Source organism: Terrapene carolina, unplaced genomic scaffold, assembly GCF_002925995.2.
Source record: "Terrapene carolina triunguis isolate 2854851 unplaced genomic scaffold, T_m_triunguis-2.0 Scaffold67, whole genome shotgun sequence".
NCBI lineage: Eukaryota > Metazoa > Chordata > Testudines > Emydidae > Terrapene > Terrapene triunguis.
Genome location: NW_020664418.1, coordinates 10,319,991 through 10,341,077, shown reverse-complemented (window position 1 = coordinate 10,341,077; position 21,087 = coordinate 10,319,991). Strand labels below are relative to the sequence as shown.

At 44.8% G+C, this 21,087-nt stretch overlaps 1 protein-coding gene across 1 annotated transcript; it reads left to right on the top strand.

Moving 5' to 3' along the window:
* The first annotated feature begins 1,310 nt into the window (after positions 1–1,310).
* On the top strand, positions 1,311–17,344 carry TRIM69 (tripartite motif containing 69). Its single transcript, XM_026648439.1, has 6 exons — positions 1,311–1,817; positions 5,768–5,863; positions 11,865–12,098; positions 13,070–13,092; positions 14,907–15,031; positions 16,803–17,344. Exons 1-6 carry the CDS (start codon positions 1,311–1,313, stop codon positions 17,342–17,344), a joined length of 1,527 nt encoding a protein of 508 aa, XP_026504224.1.
* The last annotated feature ends 3,743 nt before the right edge of the window (positions 17,345–21,087 follow it).

The following is a 21,087-nucleotide window of genomic DNA, read 5'->3' as shown; positions in this document are numbered from 1 at the left end:
AATTTCTCCTTGTGAATCTTACCAGGGCCTGAGGCAGGAGCAGCAGAAGACCCAGCATCTAGTACAGGATTCTCTCTTTATGTTGAGATTCTGCAGGGGATTTTCAGTGGGCCCTAAAGTGTTGGTACATGTTGAAAAATCCAGAGTGGCCAATAGCAAAGTGTAACCTACTGGTTCCAGGTGTTTTTTTAGTTCTCTGTTCTGGCTGGTCCTAAGAAAGATGATAAAAGCCTACTAGTGCAAGCGACTAAAGGCAGTGCTACCTTAGTTCGAATAGTTGTGACTCTCATTTTGAGTACTGAAGATCTGGGATTCAGTCTCCATTGCTGACCAGTGTGGAGTGGGAGGAGTCATTACCATATCAGAGATTATTGGTTAGGGCAGTTGAGTTACAAAACCGAGGGTTGCTAGTTTAAGACTGTAGAAAGATAATTTAGATTGGCTTTGCTTTTAAAATGATTTCCTCACTGAAGAAGCAGTGAAAAATACATCTATGGACCTACATTTCCAAATGTGACTTTTGCGTGCCCAGCTGGAATGTGATGGTGTCTGGGGTATATCTGGAAACTGGGGCTTCTCGGGTCTATGTGTGGAATGTAGCTATGTAGTGGTGAGTTGGGGTGTCAAGGACATACTTAGGGATAGTTGTTTCTGTTGCATATTTCTCTGGTATATGTAGGAGATATGAGGGGGGTGTGTGTGTTTGGGGCATATCTTAGTGCTGGGGAATATCTGGGGGGTCTGAAGTGTAGCTGGGACATGCATTTGCATGCAGTAATACATCTGGTGAGCAAGGTTTTGTCGGTACTGGGGCTAGATCTGTGAGGTCGGGAGTTGGGGAATGGTTGGGTGTATGTGGTGATATAAAAGCACACATAGCCTCACCCTATAGGTTGTGTTACTTTGTATGGTTGTTCCTCATTGGATGCACATCTCTGGGTTGAGTGCTGTCTGCAGTCTCAGGTGTTTAGTGGGAGACGGGGGAGTGAGCCTGAGGGCTGGCTATCAGGTAAATTTGATTGCTCCCTATGTAGCTGCCAGGCTGGCCCAGTGTCAGTATGTGGACTATGCTGATGCGCCAATGTGGGCAGCTAACACTGTGCTTGGGGGTGGGTGCGGCCTTGGTCATAGAGTCTCACTCCAAGGCCCCTCTCAACAGGAGAGTTTTGCTGAAGATCCTCCTCATGCCTAGGTTACCCTTGATGAGATCTGTGCCCTAGGCTAGGAAGGGGCATCTCATTCCAGTCATTTCCCTTTTGACAGGATGGTCTTTGCTTGGTAGTTGATCTAAGACATATCCCTCCAGCACGATGTCATCATTCTCCAGTACAAATGTCTCCTCTTCCTCATCCACTTCTGTAAGTGACAATGAAAGCAAAATAAACCTCTTACTCAGCACCAGCTCCTCCGACCTGCCCTCGAGGCCACAAGCTGAAGATTTCACCAAGGAGCTGACCTGCCCTCTGTGCCTGGAATGGTTTAAGGAGCCGGTGATTTTGCCTTGTGGCCACAACTTCTGCAGACCCTGTATTGAGGAAATCTGGGGCAAGGCGGAGGTCTGCCTGTGCCCAGAGTGCCAAGCACAGTCCCCGGACAGGCAGTACATCGGGAACATAGTGCTGGAAAAACTAGTGGAAAAGATCAAGGGCTTTCATGTAGGGAAATGCCAGCAGAAATGCAGCAAACACGGTGAGCCTCTCAAGCTCTTCTGGAAGATGGATGGGAAACTGGCCTGCTTTCTCTGCAGAGATGCCCAGAAGCCTGAAGATCAAAGCTCCCAATTCCTACTGCTCCCAGACGCTGTGCAGCTCTATGCGGTAAGGCTCAGTCAAAGGCAGGTGTGAAACATTCTCTGCTACTTTAGCACATTTTACAGAGAGTCCTTTCCACTGAAGAGAATGTGGAACATTCGATACGTTACAGTGTTGCCAACTCCCACAATATTATTGAAAGTCTTGCCATATTAGATATTATTCTTAAAGTCCTGGCTCCTGGAATTCTGTGATCTCGTGAGACTCTCAGCTTTCATTTCAAAGTAATAACAGGATCCTAGTCTTCATAGTTCTGAAGAAACACTTGAAAACATGACCCAAGGGAACCACAAAGGCACCAAAAAGCAGGATGTGAATAAAAAGAACCCCACTTATTATTTTTTAAAAAATAATTATTTGAAGCCACTCTCTTGATTTTAGGGATCTGAGTCATGATTTTTACATGCTAAGCACTGTCCATGCTACAAATAAAACATGAATATTTATGCAGTATGTCACTAGCCAGAGGATTTTATCTTCATCACCAGGGCTTGAAGTGCTCACAGCTCTGGAAGTGGGGTAAAGGTTTAAGTCTCCTAGGTTATAGGGCAGCTTGAAATTCTGAGGGATAAAAGTGAGACCCAAGGGCTGCATTTACATTAGTAAATTTCGTAGCTGGAATTCACCACCAGTGGTAGCAACAGTAGAAGCTGTCGAGGATACAGGTATTTTTACCATCATATCATCCAGCTGTATTAGGCAATAAAATTGCTTGAGCCCTGTGCATACTCTAATTTCCAGCAGTTGCACTGTCCCAGTGCTGAAGGATGGACTATGAAGTGTGTCAGTTATAAAGTGGAGTTAACATTCCACTGTGATGAACACTACTGCTCTTGGGGTAAATTCTGCCTCCTCTTTCAATGGCAGTGGAAGGCTCTCTTGTAGTGGCCCAGAACCAGCATAGTTTGTTTGTGCAGGGGACAGAACAGGATTTGGAGAGCCCATGCAGGATAGGAATATCCCTGCACACTATGAGGCCTAGTTTAAAGTGGGGCTGCCTCTGGACCCCACTGTACCAGGAATTTGGGAGCAGGGTGATCTACTTACCAAAAGCTAATAACCATGTGCTGCTCAGGCTTTTAAGTTGATTGGCTGATATCCTCAAAGGTTCTGAACCCACATTTGTATTCTGAAGGAAATGTGACTCAGTATCAGTTTTATTAATGGGATTAAAGCTATTAACTAAACAAAAATAAATTGAGAAAACATCTAAGCTACTATCGGTACTTTTAAACTAAACTAAAAATGGTGCATTACAACAGTCAAATCAAAATCAAATCCACACATTAGTCTTAATATTGGATTGGAATTAAATAGTCAAATGAATGCTAAAAATAATCAATCCTTATCAATTCTAGAGAAGATTCTAAGAAGGTGGTTCTCTGTTTTGTTTTCAATTCCAACTAAAGAATTGTATCTAAATCAATCAAATTGAGGATTTAAAGCTCATCAAGAGCTTAATATGGAAGCCAATTACAAAGCTGCCTTCTTAGAATTCCTTTCTTATGTGGTGGCTAACAAGATCCGCTTCTTTTATAATACAGACTTTAACACAACGCTTTTGTACACATACCAATGAGTAATTTTATGATCCACTATTTAGAGCTGTTTAAACCCGGGGAACTTTTCTTTCTGGTGCCTTCATTGTGTGAACTTTCTGAGGGTGCTCAGACACACATGCATGGTCATAACCACACTTTCCCACACTAAAATTAAAAAATATTAAGCAGCTGGGATGTCTTCCAGCTAATAAAAGTACAAAAAGGAAAAATAAGATAACAGGGGCTCATGAACTCTCAATTCTTGCAGTCTTCTGGACTCTTGTAAGAGTAAGAGCTGGACCTGCAGGCAAAGAGCCAGACGGTGATGTTTTGCTGGTGCAGCGCTACACATTAAAGGGCCTTATTTGGGTGCTGAACAAAGGCTGTTTGTTGATGTCATGATTTCATGTTCCCAAGATGGCCAGTCTTGGAGATTCTGGAAGGTCACCCTTGCCTCAAGTGGCTTGTTGACCCAAAAGGCAAAGCTTCTTAGCCTTATCCTTGATCCTTATAGTTTGAAAATTTTGCTTGCTCAGTCTTGCAAGGCCTCCCTCCAAGTTCTTTGGACAAATCAAGTTCTGGGCCAACCTTGGAGTCATGCAATTTGCTCCAACGAGGTTCCAATTGGGTAATTTCTTAGCAAGTTTCAACCTGGAAAAGTCCCACTTAAATCAGTAATTGAAAAAAAAAAAGGTGGTGTTTTGCATACCACAGAGACTGACATCTGTGATCCCTTAAAATTAGCAAAAATCTGGATTCATGAGACCACTTTGGGGAAGCTGGCCTGGTCGTAACCAGGTGAAAAGGTCTTGAGATGACATTGTGTTACCAGTTTACAGGAAAGTTCAAAATCAAAGTCATATAAAAATAACTGATTGAAAAAAGAACCCTAGCAACAACCAATCATAGAATATTAGGGTTAGAAGGGACCTCAGGAGGTCATCTAGTCCAACCCCCAATTAAATCCCTAAATGGCCCCCTCAAGGGGATCTTCCCAACCATAAGGGCTAAAACCTTCATTTAAAAAATCCTGAAAGCTGAGATTCTGCAAATCCTAATGGGTAAGATCCAGTCACCAGGGCAAGTTTTTGATTCACCATTTGTCAAACCCCGATTCAGCTTTCATTAATCTTTCTCACCACATGTTTTGCTTTGTACAGATGTTTGCACTGAAGAGACATTTGCTCCTTCTCAGATTTGTCCAGCAGGAAGGTCACAAAAACGCAGTGTGTGATGTCATAATAATTTCCATGACAACAGACTGTCCTCAGCCCCGCCCCTCACTGCCCCATTGGATCCCTCCCCAAATCCCCACCCTGGCCCCGCGTCTTCCCCAAGCACGCCGCATTCCTCATCCTCACCCCTCCCTCCCAGGCTTGCGCTGATCAGCTGTATGGTGGCGCAAGCGCTGGAGGGAGGGGAGAGAAGCAGGAAGCGGCTTTTTTTTTTTCCCCGCTCTGCCGGCAGCCCCGGACATTGCGGGGCCCTCTTAGGCGTGGGGCCCCATTCCGGGGAATCGGCCGAATCGGCTTAAAGCTGGCCCTGGGAGGGGGAATGCTGCACTGATCCACAAGGACAGTAACCTAGGTTTGGTGGACAGTAACCTGGGTTTGGAGGGCTGCAGCAGCCATCAGAGAAACAACATTTTAAAAGAGAAGTACCAAATATGATCAGCAATAGGCTATGTATTCATGGGCTAGTGTCTGCCATTCTCTCGCCCCCCACAAGGATTCCACTGCACAGCAGCACTCCTATCTGCAGGGAGGCTGTGGACTGAGGTCACCTAACCCAGTGGCTCTCAACCTTTGCAGACTACTGCACCCCTTTCAGGAGTCTGATTTGTCTTGCATACCCCCAACTTACAGCTCACTTAAAAATTACTTGCTTACAAAACCAGACATAAAAATACAAAAGTGTCACAGCACACTGTTACTGAAAAATGGCTTATTTTTTCATTTTTACCATATAATTATAAAATAAAACAATTGGAATATAAATACTGTACTTACATTTCAATGTTCAGTACATAGAGCAGTATAAACAAGTCATTGTCTGTATGAAATTTTTATATGTACTGACTTTGCTAGTGCTTTTTATTTAGCCTGCTTTAAAATTAGGCAAATATTTAGATGAGTTGATGTACCCCCTGGAAGACCTTTGCATACCCCCAGGAGTACATGTACCCCTGGTTGAGAACCACTGACCTATTTCCTGCAGTCTTTCCATCGATTACAGAGAATAATCTATGTGCCTCTGGTACCCCTAATCTCAACTGATCTCCAACATAACAACTGGAAAAGTGCAGGAGAAAAATTAGGTCTCATTAGGCCCATCTCCCAGACATCCATTTAGCTTCAGCTAGTATGAATAACTACATATGTTACAGCATAATGCCTTTGTTTGTCATACCAACAGGAAAAGCTGATCTCCACCAGAACTCAGTTGGAGGCCACCGTGCAGGAACTAAAGACTCTGAAGAATGCCCAGCAAGAGAAGATCTCTTGTCACAAAGTGAGTAGCATTCATTCAAAAAGACCTGATTTTAATGCACTTTAGGTGGCATTCTTGATGAGATCAGCACTCAGGGGTTTCTTATTGGAACAAAGAGTCTAGAGTGAATAGACAGTTTACTACTAAGAACAAAATGATGTGCGGTCAATATGTGGAGGTATATATTAAGCATCTTAATGCACATTGAAATGTGCCTGCATTAAAAAAATCCTTTGCTGCATGGGCATTCAGAAAAAGCACTTGGAGAGAACTTCATTGGCTTTGTCCTCTAAGTCCCTCAACAGCCCATTTTCTAGAATCCAATATGCATGTTCAACTCTTTTGGGCATCCTAGAAATGTAAGGCTGGAAGTGACCTCAAGTGGTCATTTCATCCATTCATTGCACAGAAATCCCAAAGGTCTGGATAAGTCTGATTAACATCTTAATGTTGGGGCCTTACCTGAACCAAACCTCTGTGTGTTTGAGGTTTCCCCATCACTGCTGAAGGCCTCACACCTGACAATGCACCCAAGACATCCTCTATTACCTACAAAAACTGCACACCATATTAATTTCTTAGCAATGGAGCTAAATGGGAGTAGAGTTTGGATCATTAGCTTCCTGAATGTGCAGAGTAAAGAAACTGCTCCATCAGGTCTAACCAGGAGACAGTTATAAATATCTACCATTCTTACCAGATCTGCTTATTTCTAGAGCCCTGCAAAGTGTATGTTATCAGTTCTAGAGCTGGGTGAGAAATGTTTTTCTTGTCCCACACATATTTTCAGGACTTCAGAAATTGTTCCCATTCCAGAGTAGGATGAAACCAAGACTTCTCACAGTGTAATACTGGGGGTCAGGGCATTGCCTGAGATGTGGGAGACCTAGGTTCTTGTCCCTGCTGTAAATCAGGCAGAGCAGGGGATTGAATCCAGGTCTTTCATATCCCAGCAAGTGTCCTAATCAGGCTGTTGGCTAGCCTGAGGTGCAGGTTCTCTATCTCTCTCACTTTGCCCAGAAATTCCCTCCTGGGCCTCAGAAACCTTCCCAACAAAACTTTCACCAAAACTGACCCTTTTCCATTGAAAGTTTCAGTTTTGATGAACATGCATTTTCTGGCAAAAACCATTTAATCAAAAAATTCCCATCCAGCTCTAATGGGTTCAAAAAGGTTTGTGGAATATTTCTTTGGTTATGATTTGCAGTTCAAACTAACTCAAAGTGAACTCAGTCAGATTCACTGAGTTTCACCAGGTCTCACCGGAAAACCACAGTTGCTCCTGAAACAACCTTACATTTATTGAAATATTAATGAGTTTCAAGACAGCAGCACAATCAGGAAGCACCTGTTGACAGACTTTCATAACATGAGGTTTGCTCAGCTCTGTCTCTTTTGCATCATCTTTTGCTTCTTGAGGATGATGCTTTGACCACTAGTAACATTTGTTTTTTGCTTTAACAGGGTAGCTAAATATAATGCTTCACAGCATGAATGGATCACTGTAGGAGTCAGGAAGGAATTTGCAGCATTTCACAATTGGTCAGGGGCATTTTTCTTTCTTCCTATGAAATATCAGTTCTTCTTTGAGTGATTGCACATATCCATTCCACTTCAGGAGTGTGCGTGCCCAGTACACAGTTGTCAGAGATCTTTCTCTCAGCGGTACCCATAGGGGGCAGTGGATGCGCCCTCTGCTTCCTCGCGCAGCTGTGCGATGGCATAAATGGTAGAACTATCCTTGACCCCTCTTAGTTCCTTCTTACCGCCCATGATGGTTGTTAGAATCTGTGGTCTTGCCTTCTCAAGTTCCCCCTTTTGTATATAGTTGGTGCCTGTTTACCATGGGTTTAGTGTTAGTAGTTTGAGTGTTAAGTTTTCTTTCAGAGTATTTTTACATTTCAGTTCCCCCTTTTTTGAGTTCTGCTACTGGTACCTGGACATGCCTCAGTCACTTGGCGTCAAGCCCTGGTTTTCTTGTAATAAGCCTATGCCCATGAATGATCCACACTCCAGTTGTCTAAAGTATCTGGGTGACTCTCAGGTACGAGATCGGTGTTGGATTTGTAGCGACTTTAAACTGAGGAACACAAAAGACAGGAAGGCCAGGCTAAGGATTTTGCTGATGGAGGCAGCTCTGCGACCTTTGGAGGCATCCTACTCAGAGCTTGTGCCAAGCACTTCAGCTTCTGTGAGGAGCACTCCCCCTGTGCTGGACAAATCCTGGAACTGTTCACCCTCCCCAGGACCAAGGAAGAAACATAGGGCCTCTAAGGAACTGACTGGGAGAGGGAGTCCTCTGGGTCCCAAGTCCAGCAGGCATGTGGACAGAGGTGCGAGTAGTGTGCACTCCAAACTGAAGCACTCCTCGAGGCAGTCACTGGATCACAGGGTGGTTGACTTCAGCGCTGGCGCAGGCCCCATTGAGTTTGGCCCCAGAAGCGGTTCCTTTGTCCTCGGTAGTGCCCTCATCAGTCTGAGGCTATCCCAGGGCTGTTCATGCCAGAGGCTTATGTGACAGCCATGTGTGTGTGTTTGTGTGTGTTCTCTCAGTGTGCTTAGAGTCATAGAATATCAGGGTTGGAAGGGACCTCAGGAGGTCATCTAGTCCAACGCCCTGCTCAAAGCAGGACCAATCCCCAGAGATTTTTGCCCCTGATGTCCAGCTCTGCGCAGACAGCTGGTGCAGCAGACCTTGATAGTACTATCCAGAGTTGTTAAGTGCTGGAGGATGGAATGTCGTTGCTTTGGTAATGCTGTTTAGGCTGCTCGGGCTTCTGACCTTGGAGCTCCAATGTTATTAATAGATAGCTCAGCATGTTAATGTAGCACATCTCGATGTTACTCATAAAGGAGGACCACAGGCTCAGTTCGGTGGCGAAGGCTCTCAGTCAGGTTTGTTGTCAACGATACGGACTGCTGCATTAGACCTGAAAGCTCATCCAAACACGACAGTGTGAAATTGCCTCAGGCTTCTAAGGCGTATAGCCTCATGGACATATATAGTCCAGCACATCAGAGGGTGTCTCAGGAAACTCCAAGGATGGCTGGCTTTGGTATACTCACAGACCCGTCACCTCCTAGACATGTTGGTGCGAGTACCCTCTCAGATCTTAGCCTCTCTGGCAGGGATTGTCCACCAGTCCAATGTGTGTGTGGGGTTCCCTTTGCTCCTCTTTAGCCAACGTTAACCTTAGTAACAGACACTTCTGCTCTTGAATGGGGAACCCTCCTGGGTTCCCCGCACAAACAAGGTGTATGGTCCACTCAGGAGTTAGCTCTGAGTATAAATGTCAGTGAATTGAGAGCCATTTGGCTGGCATGTCAAACCTTTCTTCCCCATATCAAGGAAAGAAATCTGCTTGTTCTTGCAGGCAATACAGCGGCCATCTTCTATCTCAATAGGCCAGGTAGTCTTTATGCTGCTAAGAGGCAGCAAGCAGTGGGACTTTTGCATTGCCAATTCAATTGACCTCAAAGCCTCTGATCTTCTGGCTGTGCAGAACAGCTGTCAGACCAACTAAGCAGCTCATTTATGAGTCACTATGAATGGTCTCTCTATCTGGATGTCACCTAGGGCATTTTCCTGCTGTGGGGGAATCCCCAGGTAGACCTATTTATAATGAAAGCCAACAGGAAATACCAGCAGTTTTGTTCTCGACAAGATCACAGTCTGGGGTCCCTCACAGATGCTTTCCTGTCACCCTGGGCAAACAAGCTCCTGTAGCCTTTCCTCTGATCCCACTCCTACCCAGAGTGTTGTTGAAGATCGGGCAGACCATGCCTGAGTTATTCTTATAGCCCCATTGTGGCCTCAGCAACACTGGTTCTCCATTCGCTTGTCCCTGTTGGGCATAGCTCCACCCCCTCCACCATTGGACCCAGACCCAGGGGCGGCTCTATGTATTTTGCCGCCCCAAGCACGGCAGTCAGGCAGCCTTCGGCGGCACGGCTGCGGGAGGTCCACTGGTAACGCGGATTCGGCGGCATGCCTGCAGGAGGTTCGACGGGCCTGCGCCTTCAGTGTACCCGCCGCCAAATTGCTGCCGAAACCGCCCCCCGTGCTTGGTGCGCTGGTGCCTGGAGCCGCCCCTGCCCAGACCTAATTTCTCAAGACCATGGTTTCCTGCTCCACACCAACCTGCAGGTTCTCCACCTGACAGTCTGGAAGTTTCATGGCTAGACCCTCAAGAAGAGGAGACATGTTCAGGATGTGCTTTTAAATAGTAGAAAACTATCTGCTAGATACACTAACATGGCAAAATGGAAGCCAGTCTCCATTTAGTCCTGATGAAAAGGGGTTTCACTGGTCTGATCTTCAATACAGCATATTCCAGACTATCTGTTATTCCTAAAACAGGGTGCTGACTGTTGGTTCTAACAAAGTCCATCTGGCAGCTATTTTGGCTTTCTACCCTCCCATTGATAATTGTTCTGTAGTTTCCAATTCTATGTCAATAAGGTTTTTGAAGTGGCTGGAACAGATGTAGCCACAGGTACAGGTACCCTGTTCCTCTTTGGGACTTAAACCTGGTAGTGTCAAAACTACTGAATTCTCCCTTTGACCCTTTTGCTACCAGATCCTAACTACATCTCTTGATAAAGGTAGCCTTTTTGGTGGCTATTACATCAACCAGAAGGGTAGGAAAGCTACATGCTCTAATATCTAGCACTCAATACACTATTTTATTTAAAGACAAAGTTTATCCACGTCCCCATCCAAAGTTTGTTTCAAAAGCGGTGTCTAACTTCCATATCAATCAGGCAATATGCCTTCTTTCTTCCCAAAACACATGCGCATAAAGACGGAAGAGACTTCACACTTTGGGTGTCAGGAGAGTGTTAGCATTCTACCTGGACTGGACCAAGCAGTTTAGATCATCCTAACAGCTGTTTGTGGCGATGGCAGATGGATGTAAGTGCTCCCAGTCTGATATCAGAGGATATCATCTTGGACATCCTCATGTATTCGCTTGTGACATGGCTTGGCTAATATATCTCCACAAAGCAGGGTAACACCACATTCAACAAGATTTCAGGTGACCTCCACGGCTTTTCTGGCTCAAGTGCTAGACATTTGTAAAGTGGCAACCTGGTCTTCAGTACACACCTTTGCCTCCCATTATACCATCTCACTGCAATCTAGAAATGAGGCAAGGTTTGGATGGGTAGTTCTTCAGTTACTATTCAGGTAGATTCCAATCCCACCTCCAAATTGAACTGCTTTTGAGTCTTCTAAAGTCAAATGGACATGTGCAATCACTCAAAGAAGAAAAAATGGTTACTAATCTGTCCCATAACTGCTGTTCTCTGAGATATGTTGCATATGTCCATTCCATGACCCACTCTCCTACCTCTCTATATCAGAGTCTATCTGGTAAGAAGGAACTGAGAGAGGTTGGAGGTCATAGGTGCCGACTCCATGGGTGCTCTGGGGCTCAAGCACCCAATGAAAAAAATAGGGGGTGCTCAGTACCCATGACCCAACAGTAGGTGACAAGAGCATGTACATGGCAAACAGTGAAACCAGAAGGCAGAGAGCACCCCCTGGCAAAAACAAAAGTCAGTGACTGTATTGGGGGTGGCTCTGCATTTATGCCATTGCATGGCAGCATGAGGCAGCAGATAATGTATGCGCTGCCCCAACGGGTACCTCTAAGGGAAAAATCTTTGACAATAGTGCACTGGGCGTGCACACACTTAAAGTGGAATGGACATGTGCAACTAATCTCGAAGAACAAAAGTTACAGAACATGTTAGTAACCGTTTTGTATTTGTCCTGGCAAGAGTTCAATAGCAGACTTGACAGACCAAGGGTCTGTCCTTGTAAAGCAGATTCTACAATCCTCTGAGAAGGTATAAATGGTTCACAGGATACACTGGCAATTATAAAATATGAAACAAGTGATTTGTCACTTGTGCTTTATGAGCTGGTAGCAATTAGTTATCTTAGTAAATATTTTTATCTGAAGCTGCTGAGTACAAGATATTTCCCGTTTAACAAACTGTGTGTATTTTCCAGGAGAACAAATTTCATCTTCAGCACCACATCTCCTTAGAGTTTCTGAAACTCCACCAGTTCCTTCATGGAAGGGAGAAAAGATTAATGAATGAGCTGCAAGAGGAGGGGAAAATCCTCCTCCAAGAAATGGAGGCCAATCTAAACAAGCTCCAGGAAAAGTGGCAGCGAGCCAAGGAGACAGTGTTACGCATTCAGTCCCGGCTCTACCAGCACAGTTCTATCGACTTCCTTACAGTGAGAAATCTGGACTTAAAAATGAACACAGAGTGAAGTGTAGACTGACAGAGTAATAATTTGGGGAACATGAAGTTCTATCTGCAGAGCACATGGGAGGGAGAACTGGAGAAGGGTGATCCAAGTCACCATCATTGTTTTTTACCTCTTGATATTTCTAACCCCAGCTGATTCCTAATGAGACGCTTTAAAATATTTATTTAGAAACATTTGTCAGCTAATGCCTGGATTTTATTATGAAGGAAATGTGCATGAAAATAGGCTAATTGTTTTTGTTAAGAATTCTGCTCTCCTGCTTATTCCTCACCTGAAAGCCTGATCCTCTGTGATAATCCTGATACCAAGACCTGCATTGGGACAGCCAATGGATTGTGATTTTGGTTGGGGAATAAGTAATAGGAGCAGATGAAACCTCAGAGAGAAAGGATTCTGATTGACTTGTCCTGTGTACTAAAAGCTGAGAAATTCAAAGGAGCTAAAGTGTGCCCAACTCCTATGGACTTTCCTTGGTATTTGGGTGCCAAACTCCCTTCGGCCCCTTTAACAATCCCAGCCAAAGAGCACAGGAAAGGAAATAGAAAAAGTAGGATATATTTATGGAGCTGTTTCTAAGCAGCACATTTCTCATAATTCCCTCTAAGGGATTGGTTGCATCTCCAGTATCAAAACCAGAACAAGCTGTGAAATACCAAATATCCTGAGAAGCATGTTTGCTGAAATCACCCCTCAGACCTTGGCCAGGAGGGAGAAATGGAATATGCTCTGGAGGAAGGCTAGAGACAGTTTCAGAGGAGAGGCTATGGCAGGGCAGGGTCATCTTCTCCTTTGAGAGTTCAAAAAAACTGTCAATTTCCTTTCCACTACAACATATAGCTGCCTGTTGGGGTTCTAAATACCATTAACATGTGCCATACAGAATTAGATAGTTAATAAATGGCTCTTCTTACCTATCTCTTTTTTTCCTTTGACAGGGCATAAAAACCTTCATGGAACAGTAAGTACAAGTTTATAGTATTCTTCAGTCTCTGTTAGAGGTGGGCAAATAGTTCATAACAAATCATTTAGTTGACAATTTTTGCTTCTTTCTGTTTGCAAAACCATTTAAGAACAAATTGTGAAATTCTCAAATTTAGCAGTTCATAATTATTCACAAATTTCTTCAACAAATGATTGCTGGTCTGCAGATTGTTTGCAAACAGCACCATGTGAATATTCAGAAAGTGGAATTTGTGTGGGGTTGGTGCCATACATAAGTCACGTGGTATTGTTCTCATTCCCAGATTGGATGTTTTATGCTATTAATCAATAAAAGAGTGTAAATTCTGAATTGCATGATTGGGTGTGAAATTCCACTTTCTATTGCTGTTGATTAGTTTCACCACCTGATATTCAGTTTTGGTGAATATTCAGGTTTCATATTTGCTTATCCTGAGTATTTGTACTTGTCACAATGTCTGGTATGGGTCACAGCTGAGAGGGTCAGTCTCAGGTCAGACTGTCAAAGAACTGGGCAGACACTCCCTCACTGGCAGTATAACCTATAATTAGATTTAACCAAATCAGCAACAAATGTGTGCTTCTGGATCACTATACTAGTTTACTATGGAGCCACAGACAGTCCCCCTAGACACTCCAGACTATACCACCATCCAGACGAACTGGATGTCTGTGATTAAAGCTTATTAAAACCCCAAATCACCATCTTTAGGTTCTTACAGCCACCTTAAAGAGACTTATGCTCCAATACTTTTGTTAGTCTATAAGGTGCCACAGGACTCTTTGTCGCTTTTTACAGATCCAGACTAACACGGCTATCCCTCTGATACTTAAAGAGACCGTCACTTACCCCCAGGTCAATGGATGCTCAAAAGCTCACTCCAAAGACAATGCTGTCAGTCAATTTCTTGGTAAACTAACTAAAGATTTATTAGCTAAGAAAAAGAAATGAGAGTTATTTAGAAGTTAAAGCAGGTAAAATGTGTTACAGGTGAATTAGAGTTTGTAAGTCCAAAATGATAGTAGGGATGTTCAATCTGCTAGTTTTCTATACGTCTCTCTGGGTTTCCCAAATAGTTTTTGGGGACCTCCCTCCTTTTGTTCAAAATTTCCTTTGTCAGAATTCACCAGTCCAGAGATAGGGTAGGAAAGAGGTGGCCAGGGGCCTTTCTTCTCCCTTTTCATATGTTGACCCTTTTTGAGGGAAAAATCTTTGCTGTGTCATAGGGTCAGGCAGTTCAGTCGTGTCTGTGCTTTGCCATCAGTCCTTCATATGAATTGCAAATTTTTGCTGGCACCTTCTGTGCACGTGTCCATTTGAGGTGTCTTCAGGAATGACATGTAGAGGCTCTTGTTTACAGTTCCTTTGTTATTCCTGAAGAGCTAACCTATGGGCATTTCTCAGACTCACAACATGTTTGAGTTACAAACATGAAGCAAAATTTCATAACTCCACACACAATGTCGATAGACACAGTACAATAAGATAATATTACTCAGCAGATTATAACTTTTCCAATTATACCTCACAAGGCATACTTTGTACAAGATTTATCACAATTTTGTAAAAGTGGTGACCATATTAGATTAGACACAGTGGTCTAATTAATCACAGTGCCAGTACAGCTTGTTTGCTAGAATGTTCACAGAAAGGGGAAACAAAAGGGCTTGAATCCAGTCAAAGAGACTTTCTTTAACATTTTATCAAAGACGCTACAATGTTTTTTGCAGCATTAGTGCATCTGTAGCCTCTGTATTTACCAGACACTGTAAACACATTCTAACAGGCAGTGTGCTTTGTGTCCTGCACAGCTTAGAGCAAAAAGCAGGCACCTTATCTCTGGGTGCACTTGTCTGTCGTGAACTGAGCCTGGGACAGTTCAAGGGTCCAATTCAGTACAACGCATGGAAGGAAATGAAATCCATCCTCGGACCAGGTAATGAGATATTGCTTCATTATTCGCTACAGCCCATTTGACCCATTCCTGCCTTTTTTCAGTCCTGGTTTTATTTTTCCTTTTGTGTTGCTGTTCCATCCTGATTTTCAAAATGATGAGCAGTTACATGCAGTTTCCCCCCTAGTTTCTAGTCTGTTTCAGTCTGTAGTTCACATGCAATAACAACATGCTGATATGCCTGGAGTCCCAGGACTAGAGGGAAAGGTTTAAATCTAAACAAACAAAAATAATTTAAATTTAATTTTTGAAAATTATTAAAATATTTCTAGTACTGTTAGATTTTGTAAAACTCAGAGGGGTGCTGGGAAGATAAATTCATTCATGTGTATGATCAAATACTATGATGAGAGCACCACAGAAATGCCCAGCAGGGAATTAATAGTTTTGGGATTTGGATGGTGTGCAATAAATAAGGCCTGGAGCCACACCCTGAATGAGGAGAATGAAAAACAAAAATGGAATAACTAGTCATTCACTCTATGAAGTCCTGTGGAAGAAATAGCACATGATCATGTAATTAAAGACAGTATCATGATGCATACACACAAGGGAGCCAAATTAAGGTGGAACAGAAACCTTAATTCTGATATTTCCTAACATTTGAGTGGTTGGTTTTACAACCTTAATGTTTTTTTAACATTTTTGAAGGGGGGAGAGGGCATATGTAATAATATCTTCTGTACAAAAAAAGCACCATAAAGAAATGTTAAGGTTGCAAAGTCATAGTAAATTCAGGAAATGGCAAACCTTAACTCCACCCTCTTTTGTCTACGCTTTATGATTTAGCATTTTATTACATGGCCGTATCCTGTGTCTCAAGTAATGCAATATAATATCATACAAGTTTGTTATGAAATTATAATTGTACATTTGTGACATCCTGATGTGACAGCACATGTGAGACACAATCACACTATTTCTCAGATGATACCATATACCCCCACACACTTTTCTACACTTTAGTTACATATGTGTAGCATATTGTAATATGTGTTAATGTATCTATGCTACTAGGAGTAACTCTATTTTACAGCTTTAACAGATGATCTGGCATATGTTTTCTGAGAGGCTCTGTAAATGGGACATGGCTCTTCCTGGATTCTAGTCCCAGCTGTGCTATAAATTTCTTTTATAACCTTGGGCCACCTCCCAGGTACTCACTTAACCCATTTGTAAAATAGGAGAGGTGGAGGAATGTGGTGATGGATGTTTGGGAACCCTTGTTAGATATGGCTTGAGAAATGTAGTGCTAGTCAGTGGAAGAGCTAGGATTAAAATGGCTGGCTTCCTTTTTCTAGGCTAAGAGGTATTTTGGTGGGAGAGCAACGTTGTAACCTTATTAAAGAGTGAAAGCACTTAAAAGGACTATCTGATGTGGAAAGAGGAGAGGGGAAGCATCATCTCCTTTGTTTCCTCCTCTTTTCTCCACCTCTCACCTCATCCCAGAGTGTCTCTCCCGCAAATAGATTTTCCCCATAGTTTTTCCTTTGGGGTTGCACCTTCCTTGCTGGGTCTTTTTGGAACGATTTGGTGATGAACCCTGCCATGTGTGGAGCTCTGCTTCCTCTGTCTGCTCTGCAGTGCTTCTTAGGTCTGATTCTCCTGCTTGCTGATGAGAGGCCCCCAGGCAAGAGGAGAATTTCTCAGTTCTGGGACAGTTTTGGCAGCATTACCAGGGCCCTCGTTACTCTGTAGAAAGTACAATGTTAAAATGCTCTCTCTGATAACCATGTTTTCTCTTTTTACCAAGGTCTTTCCTTGGTGACTCTGGACCCGAAGACAGCGCATCCAAACCTCGTTCTCTCTGAAGATCTGCGCTGCGTGAGACACGATGACACAAAGCAGATGCTCCCAGATAACCCAGAGAGGTTTGATTCCAGTGTTGCTGTCCTGGGATCTGAAGGATTCACTTCAGGGAAACATTATTGGGAAGTGGAGGTGGAGAACAAGACCAAATGGACTTTGGGGGTGGTCAAAGAGTCCATCAACCGGAAAGGGAACAACACATTATCACCCAGGGATGGATACTGGCTTATAAGGCTCAGGAACAGGAATAAGTTTAAAGCTTTGGATATACCTGCGAGAGGTCTGACCCTGAGCACTAGCCTGTCTAGGATTGGGGTGTATCTGGACTATGAGGGGGGACAGGTGTCCTTTTATGATGCTAATAAGATGTCCCATATCTACACTTTCATGGACACTTTCACAGAAAAGCTTTACCCGTACTTCTGTCCCTGCTTGAATGACTCTAGTGAGAACAGCGAACCCCTGAAAATCTTCTTCAACATGTAGGAGCAGATTTGCTGACGGCTCCCCTTGTGAAGCAGGGTTCCCGAGACACCAGTAGGTCTGAAACAAGGCTCATAGATTTAGTAACCGATGTTACTAAAAATGTGTTGAATATAGCAGGGTGTGTCCCTTCCAACACACCCAGCATCACAAATGCTGTTTGTAGCACTTGCCTCTGTTGGTTTCATAGGGTTTTCCAGGTTTAGGGGCAATAGTCTGGGGAGTGGGGAGGGTTTCTGGTAGTGGATTGGTGGGAGGTTGGGACTTCTGTCATGAGTGAGTCCTGATTCAGTCTCACTCTATTTTGTTGATGGAAAATGTTCCTGAGGCCTGGCAAATACTCCCCACTTGACCAGTTCCACTGGCTGGGACAGGATCCATTGGGCTGGGATCTTGAAAGTGTGGAAGGTGAGTTGATCAAGTCCAGGCAGGACTGGGTAGGAAACCAGCAGGGAGCCAGATCCGAGAGAGTAATAGAGCCAGCTGCAGGGAAGGGTGGTATTTGGGCTGAGCTGTCTCCAAGGGGTTGCCTGAGGGCAATGGAGTTGGGGTATTGGGGAGAAGGAGCTGAGGATGAGTATACTGTTCTTCACTTGTTCTAAGGGTTAAGGAGATCCTCTTAGGCAAGGAAAGGGTAAACATTTCCCCTCTAAATAAAATAGGCTCAAATGGCTAAGGCTGGGAGAGAAATGTGCATTGGGACTCCTTGAGTGTAAAAGTTGCTCTTTTAAACCAAATTTTATTCCATTCAGTCAGAGCTGTAACTAGGTATTTTTGCGCCCGAGGCAAGAATATAAAATTGCGCCCTCCCCCAGGGCTGGCTCTTCGGCGGCAAGTCCCTCAGTCCCTCTCGGAGGGAAGGGCCTGCCGCCGAATTGCCGCCAAAGAATGAATGAAGCGGCAGCGGTAGAGCCTGTGATTTTGGAAGGTCTAACTCATGATTTTTGACTGCTTGGGCTGGTAATGTTGCTTCCAAGATGGTCTTTGGTTCCAGTCCAGTTCCAATCCAGAGAGGGACTCACAGGTTAAGAGAGGAGGGAGGTGCTGGATATCAGCAGTGGCCACTAGGGATCAGCATGTGTCCTGAGAATGCTGGGCGTTCAGATTTGCAGGGCAGGATCGGGGTGGCAGGTTTGTAGAAATTTTAGTGGTGTCCAGAACCCGCCCCCACCCAAACTCCGCCCCCTCCCCCACTTAAGGCTCTGGGAGGGAGTTTGGGTGAGGGAGGAGGTCTGGGGTGCAGGCCCTAGGCTGGGGCAGGAGATTGGGGTGCAGGCTCTGGGAGGGAGTTTGGGGATGGGAGGGGTGCAGAGGGATGGGGTGCAGGGGTGAGGGCAGTGGGTTGTGGCTGCAGATGAGGGGTTTGGAGTTCGGAGGGGCTCAGGGTGAGAGTAGGAGTGTGGGGGGTGAGGGCTCTGGCTGGGGCTGGGAATGGGAGGTTTGGGGTGTGAGAGGGGCTCAGGGCTGGGGCAGAGGGTTGGGGTGTGGGGGTGAGGGCTCTGGCTGGGACTGGGGATAAGGTGTTTGGGATGCTGGAGGGGCTCGGGCAGAGGGTTGGGGTGCAGGGGGGGTGAGGGCTCTGGCTGGGGGTGTGGGCTCTGGGGTGGGGCAGGGCAGGGGATGAGTTTGGGGTGCAGGCAGGCTGCTACGGGACAGGGGCCAAAGCGGAGGACTCCCCCAGCCCTTTCCCTGCCGGCAGTAGCAAACTCTGGGGGAGGAGCCCCCCTTTCCTGCCCCCCCCCCAGCAGCACACTCATCCCCACCATTGTCACTGCATGTGCTCCTAGGGCCTCTCTCAGGTCCAGAAATCTCCCTCGCCTCCCCCGTGGTGGCTGCCGGGGGGTGCTGCGTGCGCCTCCTCCCCTGCTGTTGCCCCTGACTGTAGCTTCACTGGGGGTGAGGGATGGGGCTGCCTCCTTGCCCAGCATGGGGCAGGAGCGGTGACTGTGGGCTGGGGGGAGGGGCTGTGCTGGTGGAGGGTCCCATTGGAAAATGAAAGGGTCTGAGGGGGAAGGGCAGGCTCACAGTCAGTCTGCCCTTGCAGTCGAGATGGTGGGGCACTAGGACCCTGCAGCAGTAGTTGCTGCAGGGAGGTAGCATGGAGCTGCTCTGCTCTGGGGCTGGGAAGAAGGGGTGGGGGAAGCAAGTAGGGGTCGGGGGGCACTCGGGGGAGGCGCGGGGGGGCCGCAGGTGGGGCTGGGGAGGAGATCACCCCGGTTATAAATATCTCCATGCCAGCAGCTTTTTTCCCCCTCTCCAACACTTTTTGTGCCCCCCCCCGCTTTGTGTGCCCGAGGCAAGTGCCTCACTCGCCTCACCCTTGTTACGGCACTGCATTCACTCTCCTCTTGTCCACCACAAACCAGTATAGAACTCTGCACAGCAACCTATACAGATAGATTTGTTTTAAAATAATACAATTAGAAGGGGGCAGGAGCAGAACCTAATGCAAAGAACAGCAGTGAATTTCTGACAGCTGCACAGAGGCTATTGCTGAATACAAAAAATAGCAAATGGAGACCAAGAACCGTACTGAAGTTTGAACAGCTAAGAGGTCACTGAAGTCCACTGGCATGAGCCGGTTTTTTAAACGAATGTAAAAAGACATCTTTTTTCCAATGGAAACAATCATAAGGGACGAGTGAGGAGCACACAGGCAGTCAAACCATGGCATGACTAAAGTACAGGGCAATGAGAAAGATGTTATAGAAAAGAAACAAGTTCACTTGAGGCCTGACCCTATTCTCATTAAAGTCCATAGCAAAACTCCCATAGAGCTCAGTGGGTGCAGATCATGGCACTGACAACTCAGAATTGTAGAGCCCTCTAAAGAAGTGTGGAAATATTGGAGAACATGTGAGAAGTGAAAATGTCCAGATTCCAGAGATCTATGAAGGAGCAGAAGTCTTTGATCTAACTAGTGCCACCTGTCAACACATTACAATCTTGTAGTCATTAACATTCAAGAAGCCCTTACATATAGAGCAGTGCTTTAGGGTAGCAGTTTTATTAAATCTTAATGACAAAGAAATAATTCTCACCCCTAAAATTGCTAGAGGAAGTTAAAGTGGGCCCCTAAAATTCTGCCATGAATACTTGGTTTGATACAAGGACACATCTTTAGGAATGGAAAATACTCAGGGCCTGATTGTTCTCTGATTTACACCAGTGGGAGAGAAGAATCAAGTCCTTACTATAAGTGCTGGACACTTGTATTATATTGTTTTTCAGATTTAAAGTTGAAAACTTATATTACTGACAGCTTTTTTTCCTGGTTAATTGTTGTTGCTCATTAAAGTCATAACGATGATGGGGATGCTGGTTTCGCAGACACATCCTTACACACTGCTTTTTTGCATCCTACTAGGATCTAGAGTTTATATTCACTTTTTTGTTAATGTTAAAAATATTTAGCACTTACTGCAACTCATCTGAAAGCTGTGTACTAGTATTCTCTTTTCTGAACTGAGTCTGGCCTGGCTGGACTTGTGAGTTTCCGCCAGCGGGGCATTCCTAAATAAACTTATAATTTACATTTTCCCAGTTGAGTTTATACATACAGGCTCTTGCTGTATAACTTTGCCTGAAAGCCAAGTTGTTTGTTGTCTTTGTTCGACTGATCTCTTGACTATAACGTATTGCAGTTAATAAACAGAGAAGTTTGCAAAAGAGAAACACAATGAATATGACGTGAGGGGTGAGGGTATCTGTTTAAGGGCGCTGTGATCAAGGCGCATTATTGACTC

Coding starts and splice junctions, on each gene's coding strand:
- TRIM69 (XM_026648439.1), top strand. CDS start 1,311: ATGTCATCATTCTCCAGTACAAATGTCTCCTCTTCCTCATCCACTTCT. Junction 5,864..11,864: donor AGAAGATCTCTTGTCACAAA/GTGAGTAGCATT, acceptor TGTATTTTCCAG/GAGAACAAATTTCATCTTCA. Junction 15,032..16,802: donor GAAATCCATCCTCGGACCAG/GTAATGAGATAT, acceptor CTTTTTACCAAG/GTCTTTCCTTGGTGACTCTG.